Below are 15,582 nucleotides of genomic sequence, written 5' to 3'. Positions count from 1 at the left end.
TATATATGTATCATACTATATATGTATCATACTATATATATCATATTATATACATCATACTATATATATACTATATATATCATACTATATATATCATACTATATATGTATCATACTATATATATCATACTATACACATACTATATATATATATATATCATACTACATACATATCATACTATATATATATCATACTATATATATAATACTATATATGTATCATACTATATATGTATCATACTATATATGTATCATATTATATATCATACTATATATATACTATATATATCATACTATATATGTATCATACTATATATGTATAATACTATATATGTATCTTACTATATATGTATCATACTATATATGTATCATATTATATATATCATACTATATATATCATACTATATATATATCATACTATACATGTATCATACTATATATATCATACTATACATGTATCATACTATATATATATCATACTATATATGTATCATACTATATATATCATACTATATATGTATCATACTATATATGTATCATACTATATATATATATTATATATCATACTATATATATACTATATATATCATACTATATATATATATCATACTATATATGTATCATACTATGTATATCATACTATATATATCATATTATATATATCATATTATATATATCATACTATATATACACTATATATATCATACTATATATATCGTACTATATATGTATCATACTATATATATCATACTATATACGTATCATACTATATATGTATCATACTATATATATCATACTATATATGTATCATACTATATATATATCATATTATATATCATACTATATATATACTATATGTATCATACTATATATGTATCATACTATATATGTATCATACTATGTATATCATACTATATATATCATATTATATATATATATCATATTATATATATCATACTATATATACACTATATATCATACTATATATATCATACTATATATGTATCATACTATATATATCATACTATATACGTATCATACTATATACGTATCATACTATATACGTATCATACTATATATATATATCATACTATATATATCATACTATATATATATTATACTATATATATATCATACTATGATATATATATGATATGTGTATCATATATATATACATGTAATTTGTAACCTCTTTGTCCTCTTGTGAAATGTTTCGGTGGTTGGCAATACATACAAAAATCAGTATCATCACTGGCTCCAAATATCCCATCAGGCAACATCAACTTGCTGATGGAGTTATTGGGGCCTTTGCCAAACGTGGGGGAGTTTCATCGCTCTCGGGCACTGTCCAGAAGGGTAGGACAAAGGGTCGTGACCTCCCCGCAGTCAGACTCACTTCTCTGCTATGAAGATATTGGGCCAGACCTCATCCGCCTCATTCCAGGGGGTCTCCTGGCGGTCTTGGACCAAGGCCCGCTGCAGATCCAGGATGCAGGGGGTGTTGTATAGGCTGCTGTCGTCCATCTTCTCCCTAACACGGTTGTACAGGTCCTCCACCAGCAGGTGCTCGGCCGACTCCAGCATGCCTGGACACTCTGCCTCGGCTCTGATCCCCCGCGGCTTGAATTCTAGAAGGGACAGGCAGCATTCTCGTCAAAGAGTCAAGAGCACCATGACGCTCCCTGTTCCTCAGGAGAATCCACTCTTGGCCAGTCTGCTGCCAGGACTCTGGACATGAGCTCAAATGCCAGGAAGGACTTAATGAAGGCCCGGGGTGGGGAGGGGACCTGCACTGGCCTGGACACTTGTGGTCAGGGCCAGCAGCAGCAGAGGTAGATTGGTATAGGTGAAGGGACACTGGTTTTCTTTACTCCTTCCTGTATTTTTCTCAAGCTGGCTGGCAACTTCTTAGACCAAGGTCCTTAAGTACCTGGTATATGTCTGATTCACACTTACAGTTCCCACGGTGCTCCATACAGGGTGGAATCATTTACCAAATGAATAAACGACACTCTTTCATAACGTAAGTCACTTTATTAGTTTGACTCCTTTACATACGTAAGGCAAGTAATCTTGGGAAAAGTAAAACTTTAGACTTCACGTGCGATCACTTTCCCATACACGTTTAATTAATTTATTTCACGCGTTGTCTGCTTCTTCCCACTGGCGTCCGAGCGCCTGTGAGTCTCAGCCTCCCAGCTTTCCAACAGGTGGCAAAGGTTTTGCCAGGAACTCCAATGCCAGTCCCAAAACAGCGCTCAGGGCCTTTCTGCCAACAGCTCAGAAAAACTCAGATTCTAGATGAGTTCAAAATCCATTCACCCACCTCTCGAGCGAGCCTCTCTCTCCTGCTCCTAATATTTTTGTTCTCAATTGATCAAATCTGGGGGGAGAGTCAGATATTTCTTTCTCTGAGAAAGTCTGCAAGAATAGTGGGGTGGGGGGGGGGAATCCTTTCCTGCCACTTAGGAGCCAAAAATCCTGACTAGAGATGGAAGAAAAGTAAGAAAGGCGTGCTGCCTGTGTTGGCCATCGCTTTCCCTGATGGGTGAAAGCCACGTGTGGCTTTCACGTGAGAGCACAGCCACGTGTGGCACATAGACGAGGCCCAGCCCTTCACGGGGAAAACAGTACACCGGGCTTGCTGCTCAGGGTCTGCGGGTCCTGGGAGTTCTGGGTTCTAGCACTCCCTTTCCCTAAAGCCCTTCTCTCTCTCTCTCTTCCCTTTCCCGCACCACCCGATGGGCCCCCATATCCCTGCGTCAGATCTCAGCTCTAAATGTTCTCTGATCTCCGTTTCAAAAGCGGAAAGAAGAAAACCCCTGCAATCCCAGAGCTTTATTTTGTTTAAAAATAGATGAATCATTCCTATTTTCTCTACCACTCAGACTCCCCTGGCTCTCCTGGGATCTTACTTAGCAAATGTAAAAGCCCCTCTCCTTTCCTCCCCTAACTGAGATGGCTCTCCTTTACTACATGTAAAAAATAAAACTCCCCGATGCTTCATGAAAATATACATACAGCATTGTCTTCCTCAGCTCTTTATATAGCAGGTCGCTGTCTTGATAGTTCCCTTTCCAGTGGAACAAATGTCCCAGTCCCTCATTCCTGCTGGTGGCTTCTGCTTACAGTAGGTCTGTGGTCCACCCCTCGGCCTGTTTCAACTCCACCCCCTCGTCCTGCATCAATTTTTCCCATTTATTTCTGCAATCTAAGGTTTCTTCAGAAGAACGCATATGCAGACTTTCATGAGAATGAAGGATTCTTCAACAATCATTTTTATCCCTCTGATCACTGGTGAGCAGGGCGATGGCTTGGAATATGACTTGGTACGTTTTTCCTTTCTCTGTCATATACTGTTTCTTCCCCTACCGCCCTTCCGCCACTAAGATCGAGGAACTGTAAGCTTACTGCCCCAGACAAGAGGAGAGTAGCTAAACCCTAGAATCGAAGAAAGGCTTTCGATTTCAACCTACGTGTTCAACGTCCTGTAGACGTGTCTATAGCATTCTATAGGCTTGACGGTGAAGTTTTCAAGAGGGGAAATGGTTTTCTCACAACTCCTAAAGCTGGATTTTCGTTTAGCAAGAACTCAGGCATGGGGGGGGGGGGGTCCAGAGAGTGAAACACAGAGCAGGGATGATGCAGGCTGGAAGGTGAGGGAAGTTCCCAAACACACAGGAGGAAACAAAAAACAAAACTTCCGGACTGAGGGTGGTCCCTGTGGCAATTTAGAGAGATCTGGACACTGGGTGAAGCCACTTTGGTCTGCCTGGAGCAAGGGAACAGAGACCCCAGGTAGGGTGGTGAAATAGAAAAAACTTGAGAGTTCCTTAAAAAGATGGGGCCTCCCATGGTGCCCAGATCGCAAGCAGAGGCGAATGGAATTTCTGGCTCCTCGCGAGGTGAACAGGAGATCTAGGCGTCCTCAGGGACCCTGTGGGGACCCAAAGAGCCCAGAACTGACAAAGACCCGGGATTATATAGAGCAAGCAGCATGCACAGTTCTCACGACCAATGGCCGGGGACCGGATTGTGGCCACCATCGAGTGGATGTTGGATTAAGCCCAAAGCCCAGCAGGGCCCTGTGTCGTTAGCGACATCCCACCAGCAGTGACAGAGACACCCAAGACAAAGGAAGAAGAAAAGAAATTTGCTCAAAATGGATTAGAGGGGCGCCTGGGTGGCTCAGTCGGTTGAGCGTCTGACTTCGGCTCGGGTCGTGATCTCAAGGTTTGTGGGTTTGAGCCCCGCGTCAGGCTCTGTGTTGACAGCTCGGGGCCCGGAGCCTGTTTCGGATTCCGTGTCCTCCTCTCTCTCTGACCTCCCCTGCTCATGCTGTCTCTCAAAAATAAATAAACGTTAAAAACATTTTTTTAAAATTGATTAGGAAAAAAAAATCCATCCAATCAGGATGAGTATATTTTCTGTTGTGTGCATATTAACATTTCTCCCCTCCCCACCTTTCCCTACCTCCTCCTTATATATATTTCAGATTGAAAACCATTTCCAGGCACTAGTGGAAATGCAGATCTAAATCTGGATATCCCTTTGAACAGAACTCTCTGGGTGCTACTGGTCATTTCTTGGGCTTTCAGGTCTGTGTCTCTAGCATAAGCCACCCCAGGACCCCTGAGATTAACTGAAAGAACTGAATGGGAGGCCATAGGAGCAGACTGGAAATGCCTCCCCGGCTGTTGACTCGACAGAGTTATCCATTCACCCTGATACATAATAATTTCCACCTCCGTCTCATGAAGGTGGATAGTGACTTGTGTTGGCAGAAATGCCTCCTCAGATCTGTTCCTCTTAATGTGACGGGCAGCACCTGGGAAGCACACTGACATCTTCCATGGGGCCCCTTCCGAGGGTCCCCAGATGAGTCGCGGGCTCTCCCTGCTCCCAACCGCCTTCTGATGGCATTACCTTCATTGATGATCTGTTTAGCTGCAACAGCTGAAGACAGGTGAATGGGTTCCATGAAAATGCTTTCTGTTTCTGCATCTGAGACCATTGAGTACCTGAGAGAAGAGGACATCTGTGTGAGAAGGTTCTGGGCGGCATCTGAACGGGAGCCGCTCTGACTAGACAAGACCCCTGGATCTGACTTCAGGCATAGTGCAAAGCAACGAGAGATGAAGGGAATGCCTTCCTCAGTGTAGGGAGCCCGAGAATCTAGAACACCGTGACGCTGTCGCCACCTGTGTTCAGACCAGAGCTGACACCTGTGTGAGCTGGCGTTTAACGACGAGGTAGTCCAGGCTGTGGACAGAATAGTGTCTGTGGTTGGGCCTGATGTGGCCTCACCTTCTCTACTGGGTTCCCATCCTTGGCTGTAGTGCGCTCATTTTTTCCCTCTCGCCCCCGTTCCTCTGTTGTCAATACCATAGCATGGCCCTAACCAAGGTGCTGCTGGCTTGGCGGGCTGGGCAGACGGCCACCGTTCCCTCCATGCCCCACATCTTTCCCCTGTTTGAAAGAGAACGGGCTCACAATAAAGGGCTGGCATGGGGAAATCCGAAGGTGTGCTCAAATGCACAGTCCTGATTCTCAGTATAAGCAATCAAGGTTCAGCCTGAGACCAGGGATGCAATAAAGTAACTTAGGTAAATGTCAAGGCAATTTTTCCAGAAATAATTCAGCAGAGATGTCAAAAAGGATCTGAGGAACGCGGCGAATTACGGGCAGAAACAAGGGTAGGATGCAGTATCCCTTATGCTGCCCCTTTATGTTCAGCCCCTCCCTGAACCTCATCCCCTGTAAAATCGATGATCTGTTTTCTGTCCCTACGGTGTGGCTTTTTCCCAGAATGTTATATAAGTTGAATCATATCATCGTCTTTTGTATCTGGCTTATTGCACTTCGTACAAGGCATCTATGAGTAATCTATTCTATTGCAATAATCAATAATTTGTTCCTTCTTACTGCCGGGTAATATTCCATTTTTAGGCACCCCAGGCTACTGTTTCCATTGCCTCCAGTCACAACTGGGTATTCCAGAGGGAAAAAATGATACTCATATTGCTGGTTTGGTTGTACTTTGAATTCTATCTTCCTCAACCTGCCTGCTACTATTTACTTTCCAGAGTCCCTGAACCGTTGTTGTATCCTTCTGTTCAGGTTTTATGAAGGCAATCCATGGGACCGTGGCGGGTGTGTTTGCCGACTTACCCAGAATTGGAACCTCTGTTCTACTGTCTTTTTGCTTTTACAAAGTCTGAAGTCAGTGTGTTTCCCGATCCTTGCAAATTGACTTATTTTATCTTTATGGAAACTGATAGGATTTTTTTTTTTTTTTTTTTTTTTTGGTTTTCAGTATTTAGAAACTTCCCAGGGATGCTCCTTGGTCTATTTTCATTCGTTGTGTTGCGAATGGATACCATTTTGGGGCTCCTTTATGAGTTTCATCCTGGCGAAACTCCCACGCAGCAGGTACTATCATTTCTGTTTATTTTAAGTAAGGAAACTGGGGCCCAGATAGGCTAATGAAATTCCCCCACGGCAGTCAATAAGAGGCAGGGCTATGATGCAAACATAGGGCCACCCTGTTCTGAGTGGCAGTGAGTCCAGTTGAACTGACCGGAGCTAACTCGAGTGAAGGTAAGTGTAGCCGAATCGATTAGCAGGACAATTTTCTCATAGAAATCCACATTAGGGTCACCGCCTTGGAGAATGGTGTGCTCAGGGCTGGAAAGCCTACGGAGGAGGAAATCGCTTTGCCAAAACAAAGGAGTAGCCTACGACTCTACCCAGGATGGGGCTAGACCTGCCCATGCAGCATAAGGGACAGCACAGTGGGCACTGTCGTTGGTAATTCCTGAGGGATTCCCATTCTTGCACCAAGAATGACACTCCCCTGGCACTCCCAGCACTCCAGAAGATGCATTTTTAAGTAAGCGTGACTGGAGAGTGGGGGTGGATTAAAGGTGAGGTGTGTGGGATACGATCCTTGGATGAACTGGAGACGTCCCGTGGTTTGGTGAAGGTAGAAAAGAATAAAACACCTGGTGGGGGCAGGTGTGAGGTCTGTAAAGGCACACATTAGGTCCTTTCTTCGGCCCCTGTAGCTCCAGACCAGTGAAGGTGATCAGACAGACAGATCACACTGAGTGAAGGGTGGGTGGACAGATGGATGAACAGACGGACGGATGGATGAATGGACGGAATTTGCCAGGTACTGGGCAAGGTGCCCGCACACCACCTTAGGGAGCAAACCCAGTGGTCTCCAGGCCCTTCCATCTCTGGCCTCTTTCTCCTTTCCAGCCTCAGCTTGCGCTGGTTTCCCTTGGGCTGTTGGGAGGCTAATCTTTTGGCCTCCCTTCCTCACCCAGTTTCCTCGTGCGATGGGACTTTGCAGAAGCCCATCTCCCTGTGGACATCGTGGGCCCAGGTTTCAGGGCAGTCTCAGTTTTCAAATAGCAACACTTCATAAAACTAGGGTCAGAGCCTCAACTTGTATAGAAATGGGAGTCACATCCCCATAAATAAACAAACAATATTTACTAAGGGAGTTTTATTCTTTCGTTTGTAAGCAATATTAGTCATACTAGTATTAGTAAAATAACCATTTTGTTTATTAAGGGTCAGTATTACGTCAAACGAGGTTTGGGGGGGAAATCACAGCAAAACCCTGACCAGGTAATGAGCAGAGAACCCTTGTGTTGCTGCGGGATGCGAGGGGCTTTCTCCTGGCCCCGCACCTCTTTTCTCCCTCAGGGTGGTTTTCCCTGTGCTCTGCGCTCTGAAGAGGTTTTCTCACTCCTGTAATGGGTTTTCTAAACAATGGGCACAAACTGAAAAGGGACACAGGAGGAACCCTCACCTGGCAGCTGTGTGGAAAGGCTGGCCAGGGACTCACCCGGCAGTGTCCCCAGGATCCCCGCCCGGAACTCTCCGCGAAGCCCACGATCACGCCGTTTTCCCTAAACAACACAGACGCCAGGTCGTCGTGTGGATTTGGTTTCCACGACAAATACAGGGAACTGAGCATCTGTCCTAAATGGACCTGAACTCTGAGGCTGTGGGTTTGATAGGGGAGAATTTGAAATTCAAATCTGAAAATGGAAATGGGTGAGAGCATCCTCCCCTCTTGTGGGTGGTCAAGATTGAGAGGCAGCTAACGGGTCAGTGAGTCTGAGACTCTGGGAGACTCTACCCAGTACACTTTTCAGGAGTTGGCGGCTTCATGGTTGAGAAAGGAGGGGGGTAAAGAACAGATTCTTCCCCCAGCCCCATGATGTGTCTGTTCTTGGCTGCTGAGGCAAGCAGGTGAACCACAGTAAACTGAGCTCAGCATTATCTAGTGTTGAGGATAGGATGTAAATTATGAGTCATCTGCTAAGAGAAAAGGACGTGTAAACCTAACGGTCCTAAACTGTTGTGTCACAGACGCGGTTTACTAAGTCAAGTGAGGAGTGGGACCCCAAAGGACCTAAGTGGAGAACAAAGTTTAGGCATTGAGAAGCAGTTCTCTCATTTTCCGTGGAGAAGCAGGACTGCAGGGAGGACAAAGGAGAAAGAGAAGCGAGACCTGAACAACGGGCCCTGTTCATATTTGCAAGGTCAGTGAGATGGTGGCCGGGGAGGCTGTGATTTATGACCACGTCTGTGCCTCCGCCCGCAGATCTGAGACAGAGTGAAATGACACTTACACCCTGATTGGAAAGCAGCAAGGCTGGCTGCTCGAAAAGACAGGCAGGGAAGGAGAGAATCTAGGATCGATACACACCTCATCACAGGATCACAGAGCAGCAGCTAAAAAGCCTTGAGGGTGATTTGGAAGAGAAACAATAAAGCAGAATTTGACGGACTTCCTAACCAAGAGCAGGAGACTGGTGCAGTTTTCTTTAGACCTGTGTTTTTCAAAATTACAGACTGTGCCCATTATGTTTCATAAAATCAATTCAATGGGTCCTGCCCAGCATCTGAAAAAGGAAGGAAGGAAGGAAGGAAGGAAGGAAGGAAGGAAGGAAGGAAAGAAGAGACGAAGGGAGGGGGGAGGAAAGAAGGGGGAAGGGAGAAAGGGAGGAAGTAGGGAGGAAGGAAGATAAGGAGGAAGGGGGGAGGGAGGAGGGAAGAGAGGGAGGAAGGAAGGAAGGAAGGAAGGAAGGAAGACAGGGAGGAAGGAAGGGGGGAGGGAGGAAGGAAGAGAGGGAGGAAGGAAGAGAGGGAGGAAGGAAGGAAGGAAGGAAGGAAGGAAGGGAGAAAGGAAGGGGGGAGGGACAAAGGGAGGAAGGAAGAGAAGGAGGTAGGAAAGGAGGAAGGAAGAAAGGAAGGGAGAGAGGGAGGGAGGAAGGAAGGAAGAGATGAAGGGAGGGGGAAGGAAGGAAGAGAGGGAGGAAGGAAGGGGGGAGGGAGGAAGAGAGGGAGGAAGGGGGGAGGGAGGAAGGGGGGAGGGAGGAAGGGAGGGGGGAGGAAGCCCCCCCTCAAGGAGTCCCTTGGGAATGAAATGGAGGCAGAGGCCCAGGAGGGGGTGTCTATCTTGATGTGGCTTTTGCAAAGAAGGAACAGTGTTCATTCACTTCAGAGAAAGTGACCACACAGGCAAAGTTCAGGCTCCAGAGAAGGAGAGAAGTCAGTAATCTTAAGCAAACGGATTTATGGCCAGCTGCTTCCAGCAAGGTTTGTGAAAGCTGGAAAAATCTTCACGGAAAAAGAAATATAAAAGAGAAAGGGTAATTAGGAGTAGCCATTTCCCAAGGACACACAGACCTGACACTCCATGTCCCCAGCTCCTGTCCCACCTGTCACTACCAGGCACAGAGACCTCGCTGTAGGGAAGGTTGGCACAGCATCGTTAAGGGACTTAGCTGAAGGTGGAGAGGAAAATGCTGTCACGAGAGACGGTCTGAGGAGATCATCAAGGAGTTCTAGAAAGCGCAAAGGCTTGAAAAATTCAGGTCCAAAACGCCGAAGCAAGAAATGAATTTTGACTTGGAAAGAAATGAAGGAAAACAGAAAAACGCTCTCCAAATCAGAACAGGAGAAGGCTAAAGAAGTCTGATCCTTCATTTGGAAAGGAAGAGAAAATTGGTCGTAGCCAAGGAGGAAGAGGAGAGGCAGACGTGGGCTCCAGACCACCTAGGGAGTTGGGGGGCGGCAGTCTCCTTACTAGGGAGGGGAGGGCCGGTCTACAGCTTGGTTTGTGGCAGAAGCACGCTGACTTCTTAGACTGTGCTCATTTGGGTAAGTGGGGGGGTCTGATGGAGATTATGGAAACGGGCGAGGCCCCACCAAGTCGCCCCACTGGACAGGAGGTTTTAACTTGTAGTGTTAACTCATAAATTACCTAGGGAAATTTGTCTCACTGGGAGATGGCTGAATCTCTAGCTGAAGGCTTTCTTCCAGAGAGAATGATTCACAGAGGCGGGTTTGAATTTAAGGCGTTTGAGGTCAGTGCCTCCAGTCAGGCAAAAACGAAGATCTGACAAGCCCTATCCACTGTCTACACATCTTTCTCAGGTTCTTAGTTCACCCCGGGATGAAATTTACTGACGAGGCTGGAAATGTCAAGACTCCCTGCCGGGACAGCAAGCAGACGTCACCCCTGAACGCGCTCTGGTTGACAGGCAGTGGCTGCCTGCAGCACTGGGTAGGCTTCGCAAGTTCCTGTCCGGGTTGCACAGGGCACAGTACGGTTTCGTCTCCCAGGGGCTGGAGCTAGGGCAGCGGTGAGTTGAATAGTGGTATCCCAGAAAGACATGCCCCCCAGAGCCTGTGAATACAGTTTTATTTGGAAAAATGATCTCCGCAGATGTAATTCAGTTAGGGATCTGGAGGTGAGATCATCCTGGATTAGGGTGAGCCCTAAGTCCAATGGCAAATGTCCTTAAGAAGGACACACAGAGAAGAGAGAGAAGAGGAAGCATGCGAAGGTGGAGGCTGAGGTTGTGAGGACACGGCCACAGCCAAGAAACTCCTGGAGCCGCCAGGAGGTGGGAGAGGCAAGGAAGGAGTCCTCCCTAAAGCCCTCGGAGGGACAGCGGCCCTGCCAACACCTTGATTTCACACTTCCGGCCTCTGAAACTACAGGAGAACGTATCCGTGTTGTGTTTAGGCAACTCAGTTTGTGGTCATTGGTTACAGTAGCCGTAGGAAACCAGGGCCAAGAGTGGCTGGTGGGGTATTTGCTGACTCCGTACATATTTAGTCTTAAAAAGACTCAAGCCTTTCACTGAAAAGATAAAGCAGCGGGCGCCTGGGTGACTCAGTGGGTTAAGCGTCCGACTTCAGCTCAGGTCATGATCTTACGGCTCGTGGGTTCGAGCCCCGTGTCAGGCTCTGCGCTGACAGCTCAGATCCTGAAGCCTGCTTCACATTCTGGGTCTCCCTCGCTCTCTGCCCCTCCCCCACTCGTGCTCGCTCGCTCTCTCTCTCGAAAATAAATAAACATTAAACATTTAAATAAAAAATCAATAAATGTTAAAAAAAGATAAAGCAAGAAGGATGGAATTTCAGTCACTAATTAAGTACAGGGAGGACTATTCAGGATGGAGACCAAAAGCAACGGTGACGATCAGCTGCTTAGAATACAGTATTTGCTGACAGCACGAGAGACATGTGCCATTTTAACGAAGGTGGGTGGGTCTCTGGTTAGATACAAGTTCCTTGACATCGTTAGTTACTGTCAGATATCTTTCTCTGGAAGGAAAAGGAAAGAACCACCATTTATCAATACCTAATGTGCCTTTCTATGTTACAACAATGTGTGTCATATATTACATGTATATTACAAACAACATACGTTATATCATTTAATTTCCACCACTGGGCAAACCAGCTATTCCAATTTTATGAGTAAGTAATTTATGGACGCTCTCATGGCTACTAAGTGGGAGAGCAGACCTGACTTCAACTTTGGCCTCGGTTATACCATTTAAGTTCTTTCCACAGCACTACGCTGCCTCCCGGAAGAGAGTTTTATGTCCCCTTTCATAGCACAGCTTTTTGAGGTATATAATTGTTATACAAATGGCACATACTTAAAATGTGTGATTGGTTAACATTTGACATACGTGGAGCCATCACCACAATCAGGACTGTGAACGTATCTATCATCCCCCAAGTTTCCTTAGGCCCCTTGGAAGCCCTCCCTCCACCCTCCCTCCGCCCTCCCTCCGCCCTCCCCCTGCCCGACTCCCCAGGCCACCGCTGATCTGCTTTCTGTCACTATAGAGAGTCATTTGCATTTTCTGGAATTTTCTATAAATTGAATCACGTGGTATATACCCTTTCTTGTCTGACTGCTCTCATTTGGCATAATTATGTTGAGATTCATCCATGTGGTTGTATGAATCGATAATTCATTCCTTTTCACTGCTGAATAGTATTCCAGTGTGTAAATCCACCCCCGTGCATTTACCCATTCACTGGTTGATGGACATTTGGGTTGTTTCCAGGCTCTTATGCATACAGTTGCTCTGGACATTCATGTACAAGTCTTTGCAGGGACACAGGCTTTTACTTCTTGTGAGTAAATACCCAGGAGGAGAATGACTAGATCATACAGGTGTAGGTATATGTTTAAGCAGGTGTACGTTTAACTTTTTTAAAAAGTTTATAAAATGGTTGTACCATTTTATGTTCCCACCAGCAGCGGGACTGGGCCTTCCACATTCTCACCAATATTTAGTATGGTCGATCTTTTTAATTTTACATATTCTAATAGGTATGGAATGGTATCTCCTTGTGGTTTTAATTTGCATTTCCCTAATGACTAAGGATTTTGAGGATCTTTTCATGTGCTCGTTTGCATTTCACGTATCTTCTTTGGTGAAGTATCTGTTCAAATCTTTTGTCCATTTTTTTAAATTTTATTTTTCATTTTTTAAAATTTACATCCAAATTAGTTAGCATCTAGTGCAACAATGATTTCAGGAGTAGATTCCTTAGTGCCCCTGACCCATTTAGCTCATCTCCTCTCCCACAACCCCTCCAGTAACCCTCAGTTTGTTCTCCATATTTATGAGTCTCTTCTGTTTTGTCCCCCTCCCTGTTTTTATATTATTTTTGTTCCCCTTCCCTCATGTTCATCTGTTTTGTCTCTTCAAGTCCTCATATGAATGAAGTCATATGATTTTTGTCTTTCTCTGACTGACTAATTTCACTTAGCATAATACCCTCCAGTTCCATCCACATAGTTGCAAATGGCAAGGTTTCATTCTTTTTGATTGCCGAGTAATACTCCATTGTATATATATATATACCACATTTTCTTTATCCATTCATCCATCGATGGACATTCGGGCTCTTTCCATCCTTTGGCTATTGTCGATAATGCTGCTGTAAACATGGGGGTGCATGTGCCCCTTCGAAACAGCACACCTGCATCCCGTGGATAAATGCTTGGTAGTGCAATTCCTGGGTTGTAGGGTAGTTCTATTTTTAGCTTTTTGAGGAACCTCCATACTGTTTTCCAGAGTGGCTGCACCAGCTTGCATTCCCATCTCTTGTCTTTTTTTTAATTGGGGTGTTCGTTTCTTTTTTATTGGGTTTGGGGAGGTTTTTAAACATATGTTCTTGGGGCGCCTGGGTGGCTCAGTCGGTTGAGCGTCCGACTTCAGCTCAGGTCACGATCTCTCGGTCCGTGAGTTCGAGCCCCGCGTCAGGCTCTGCGCTGATGGCTCAGAGCCTGGAGCCTGCTTCCGATTCTGTGTCTTCCTCTCTCTCTGACCCTCCCCCGTTCATGCTCTGTCTCTCTCTGTCCCAAAAATAAATAAACGTTAAAAAAAATTAAAAAAAAAATAAAATAAACATATGTTCTGGATACACGTTCTTTATCAGATATGTGATTTGCACATTTTTCTTCTAGTCTGTGGATTGCCTTTTCTTTTTTAAAGGTACTTAGACTCATTCATCTGGGCTGGTTTAGGCCTGGTTTTGTAATGCAGTGGGATTGACTGAATGATAACTCAAAAGCCAGTGGAGCTGTAATAGTTTATACCTCAGGTTTTATGACGATTATTGTAGGAAGAGATGGCCCACGAAGTGTCGCTGTGTTTGCCTCCCTTGACAATCTCTGAAAAGGGCTATAGCCAATTTGGGGTCAGCTTCAAAAACCAATTGCTAAGGAATCTATACAAACCAAGAAAAGCATCAAAACCGACAGGATTCGGCAGGAGTCACCGAGAACCTGGAGAAAATGAGCTCTGTATGTGGGACCATGCTTGCAGGAAGCTCAGCCGGTTCCGTGTAAGGGGGACTTGCAGGCTGAGCCTGTTTTTGCCCAGGACGGGGACTGGCAGCTGGAAGGACTAAGGATTGAATACCACTGGAACTTCTTCTCTTATAAACAGATGTTTTTGTCCTATGCGTGGCAGGCTAACTTCATGTGAAACTGTGCAAGCAACACGATTGGCCTTGCCTGTCTCCCACCTCCCCTGATGGTGACCCACTTTTCACCTTCACAGCCAGTGCTCACCGTTTGCGTGCCCCAACCAATAATCCGAGAAGCTCAATGACTAACGTGATAAGCACGTAGTAAAAATATTTATTCCCTAGGGCAGTATCTAAAAATATATATATACACCAGACTTTGTATATCCAGCCTACGGTTAATTGGACAGTTCATCCTGTTATTTGCACATTCTATACCCTTAATGACTGTTAGCTGCTAAAACATTCCAGGACTTCTCTCCCGGTGCACAAATGTACTTATTTCTGTTAGGTATGTATCAGCAGTGAGCCTGCTGGGTTACAGGACTAAACATATGCTTAGCTTTAGTAGATATTATGAAAGAGTTTTCCAAGTGGTTGTGCTAGTTTCTTCTCTTCCTAGTTACGGATGGAGTTCTGATTGCCTCCCATCCTCATTAATATTTGCTATCACCAGGTTTTGATTTTAGATAGTCTGGTGGATATGTAGCAGTATTGAGTTGCGGTTTAACTCAGAATTTCTATGATATATTTCTGTGTTTATCGATTTCTAGCTGAATTCTCCCAAGGTCAAATAACATATTTTGTACGATTTCAAGCATTAAAAATTTGTTGATACACGTATGGCCCAGCATATGATCTATTTTGGTAAATGTTTCATGTGCATGTGATAATGTATATCCTTCACTTCTTGGGTACACGTTCTGTTAATGCCAAACATTGTTTATCATTTTGTTTAAACTTCCTATATTCTTTTTTTTTTTCAATATTTATTTTTGAGAGAGAGAGAAAGAGAGCACATGAGCAGGGGAGGAGCAGAGAGAGGGGGAGGGAGAGAATCCCAAGCAGTCCCCTCACCGTCAGCACAGAGCCCCACGTGGGGCTTGATCCCATGAACCATGAGATCACGACCTGAGCCAAAATCAAGAGTCAGACGTTTAACCGACTAAGGCACCCAGACGCCCCGAAACTTCCTATATTCTTAATGATTTGGCACGGGGGGGCTCATACTATAACAGTTGCTGAGGTTGTTTTTAAAAAATGTTTCCATTTGACTAAGATTGTGGGTTTTATTTTTGTCTTTAGTTCTGTCAATTTTTGGCTGTATATGTTTTAAGGCTACATTATTCGATCATCGAAATCTTAAATGATGATACCTTCCTGGTGAACCACACCTTTGGTCATTGTGAAACATCCTTCTTTGTCTCTG

At 44.9% G+C, this 15,582-nt stretch overlaps 1 protein-coding gene across 3 annotated transcripts in view; it reads right to left on the bottom strand.

The window, feature by feature from the left end:
• Nucleotides 1-15,582, bottom strand: part of STYXL2 (serine/threonine/tyrosine interacting like 2) — a 41,125-nt gene that overhangs the window by 10,932 nt on the left and 14,611 nt on the right. For all 3 annotated transcript variants that reach the window (XM_042976456.1, XM_042976458.1, XM_042976457.1), the window contains exons 3-4: nt 4,926-5,020; nt 1,396-1,627 (exon numbers count right to left, since the gene is read on the bottom strand). In XM_042976456.1, coding sequence (XP_042832390.1) covers nt 1,396-1,627; nt 4,926-5,020 — 327 coding nt within the window. The remainder of the gene's footprint in view (nt 1-1,395; nt 1,628-4,925; nt 5,021-15,582) is intronic.

The sequence above is a fragment of the Panthera tigris genome, chromosome F3 (assembly GCF_018350195.1).
Source record: "Panthera tigris isolate Pti1 chromosome F3, P.tigris_Pti1_mat1.1, whole genome shotgun sequence".
In the NCBI taxonomy this organism is placed as follows: Eukaryota; Metazoa; Chordata; class Mammalia; order Carnivora; family Felidae; genus Panthera; species Panthera tigris.
Note: the sequence above shows the minus strand (reverse complement) of the source record. Positions and strands in the feature narration are given on the sequence as shown.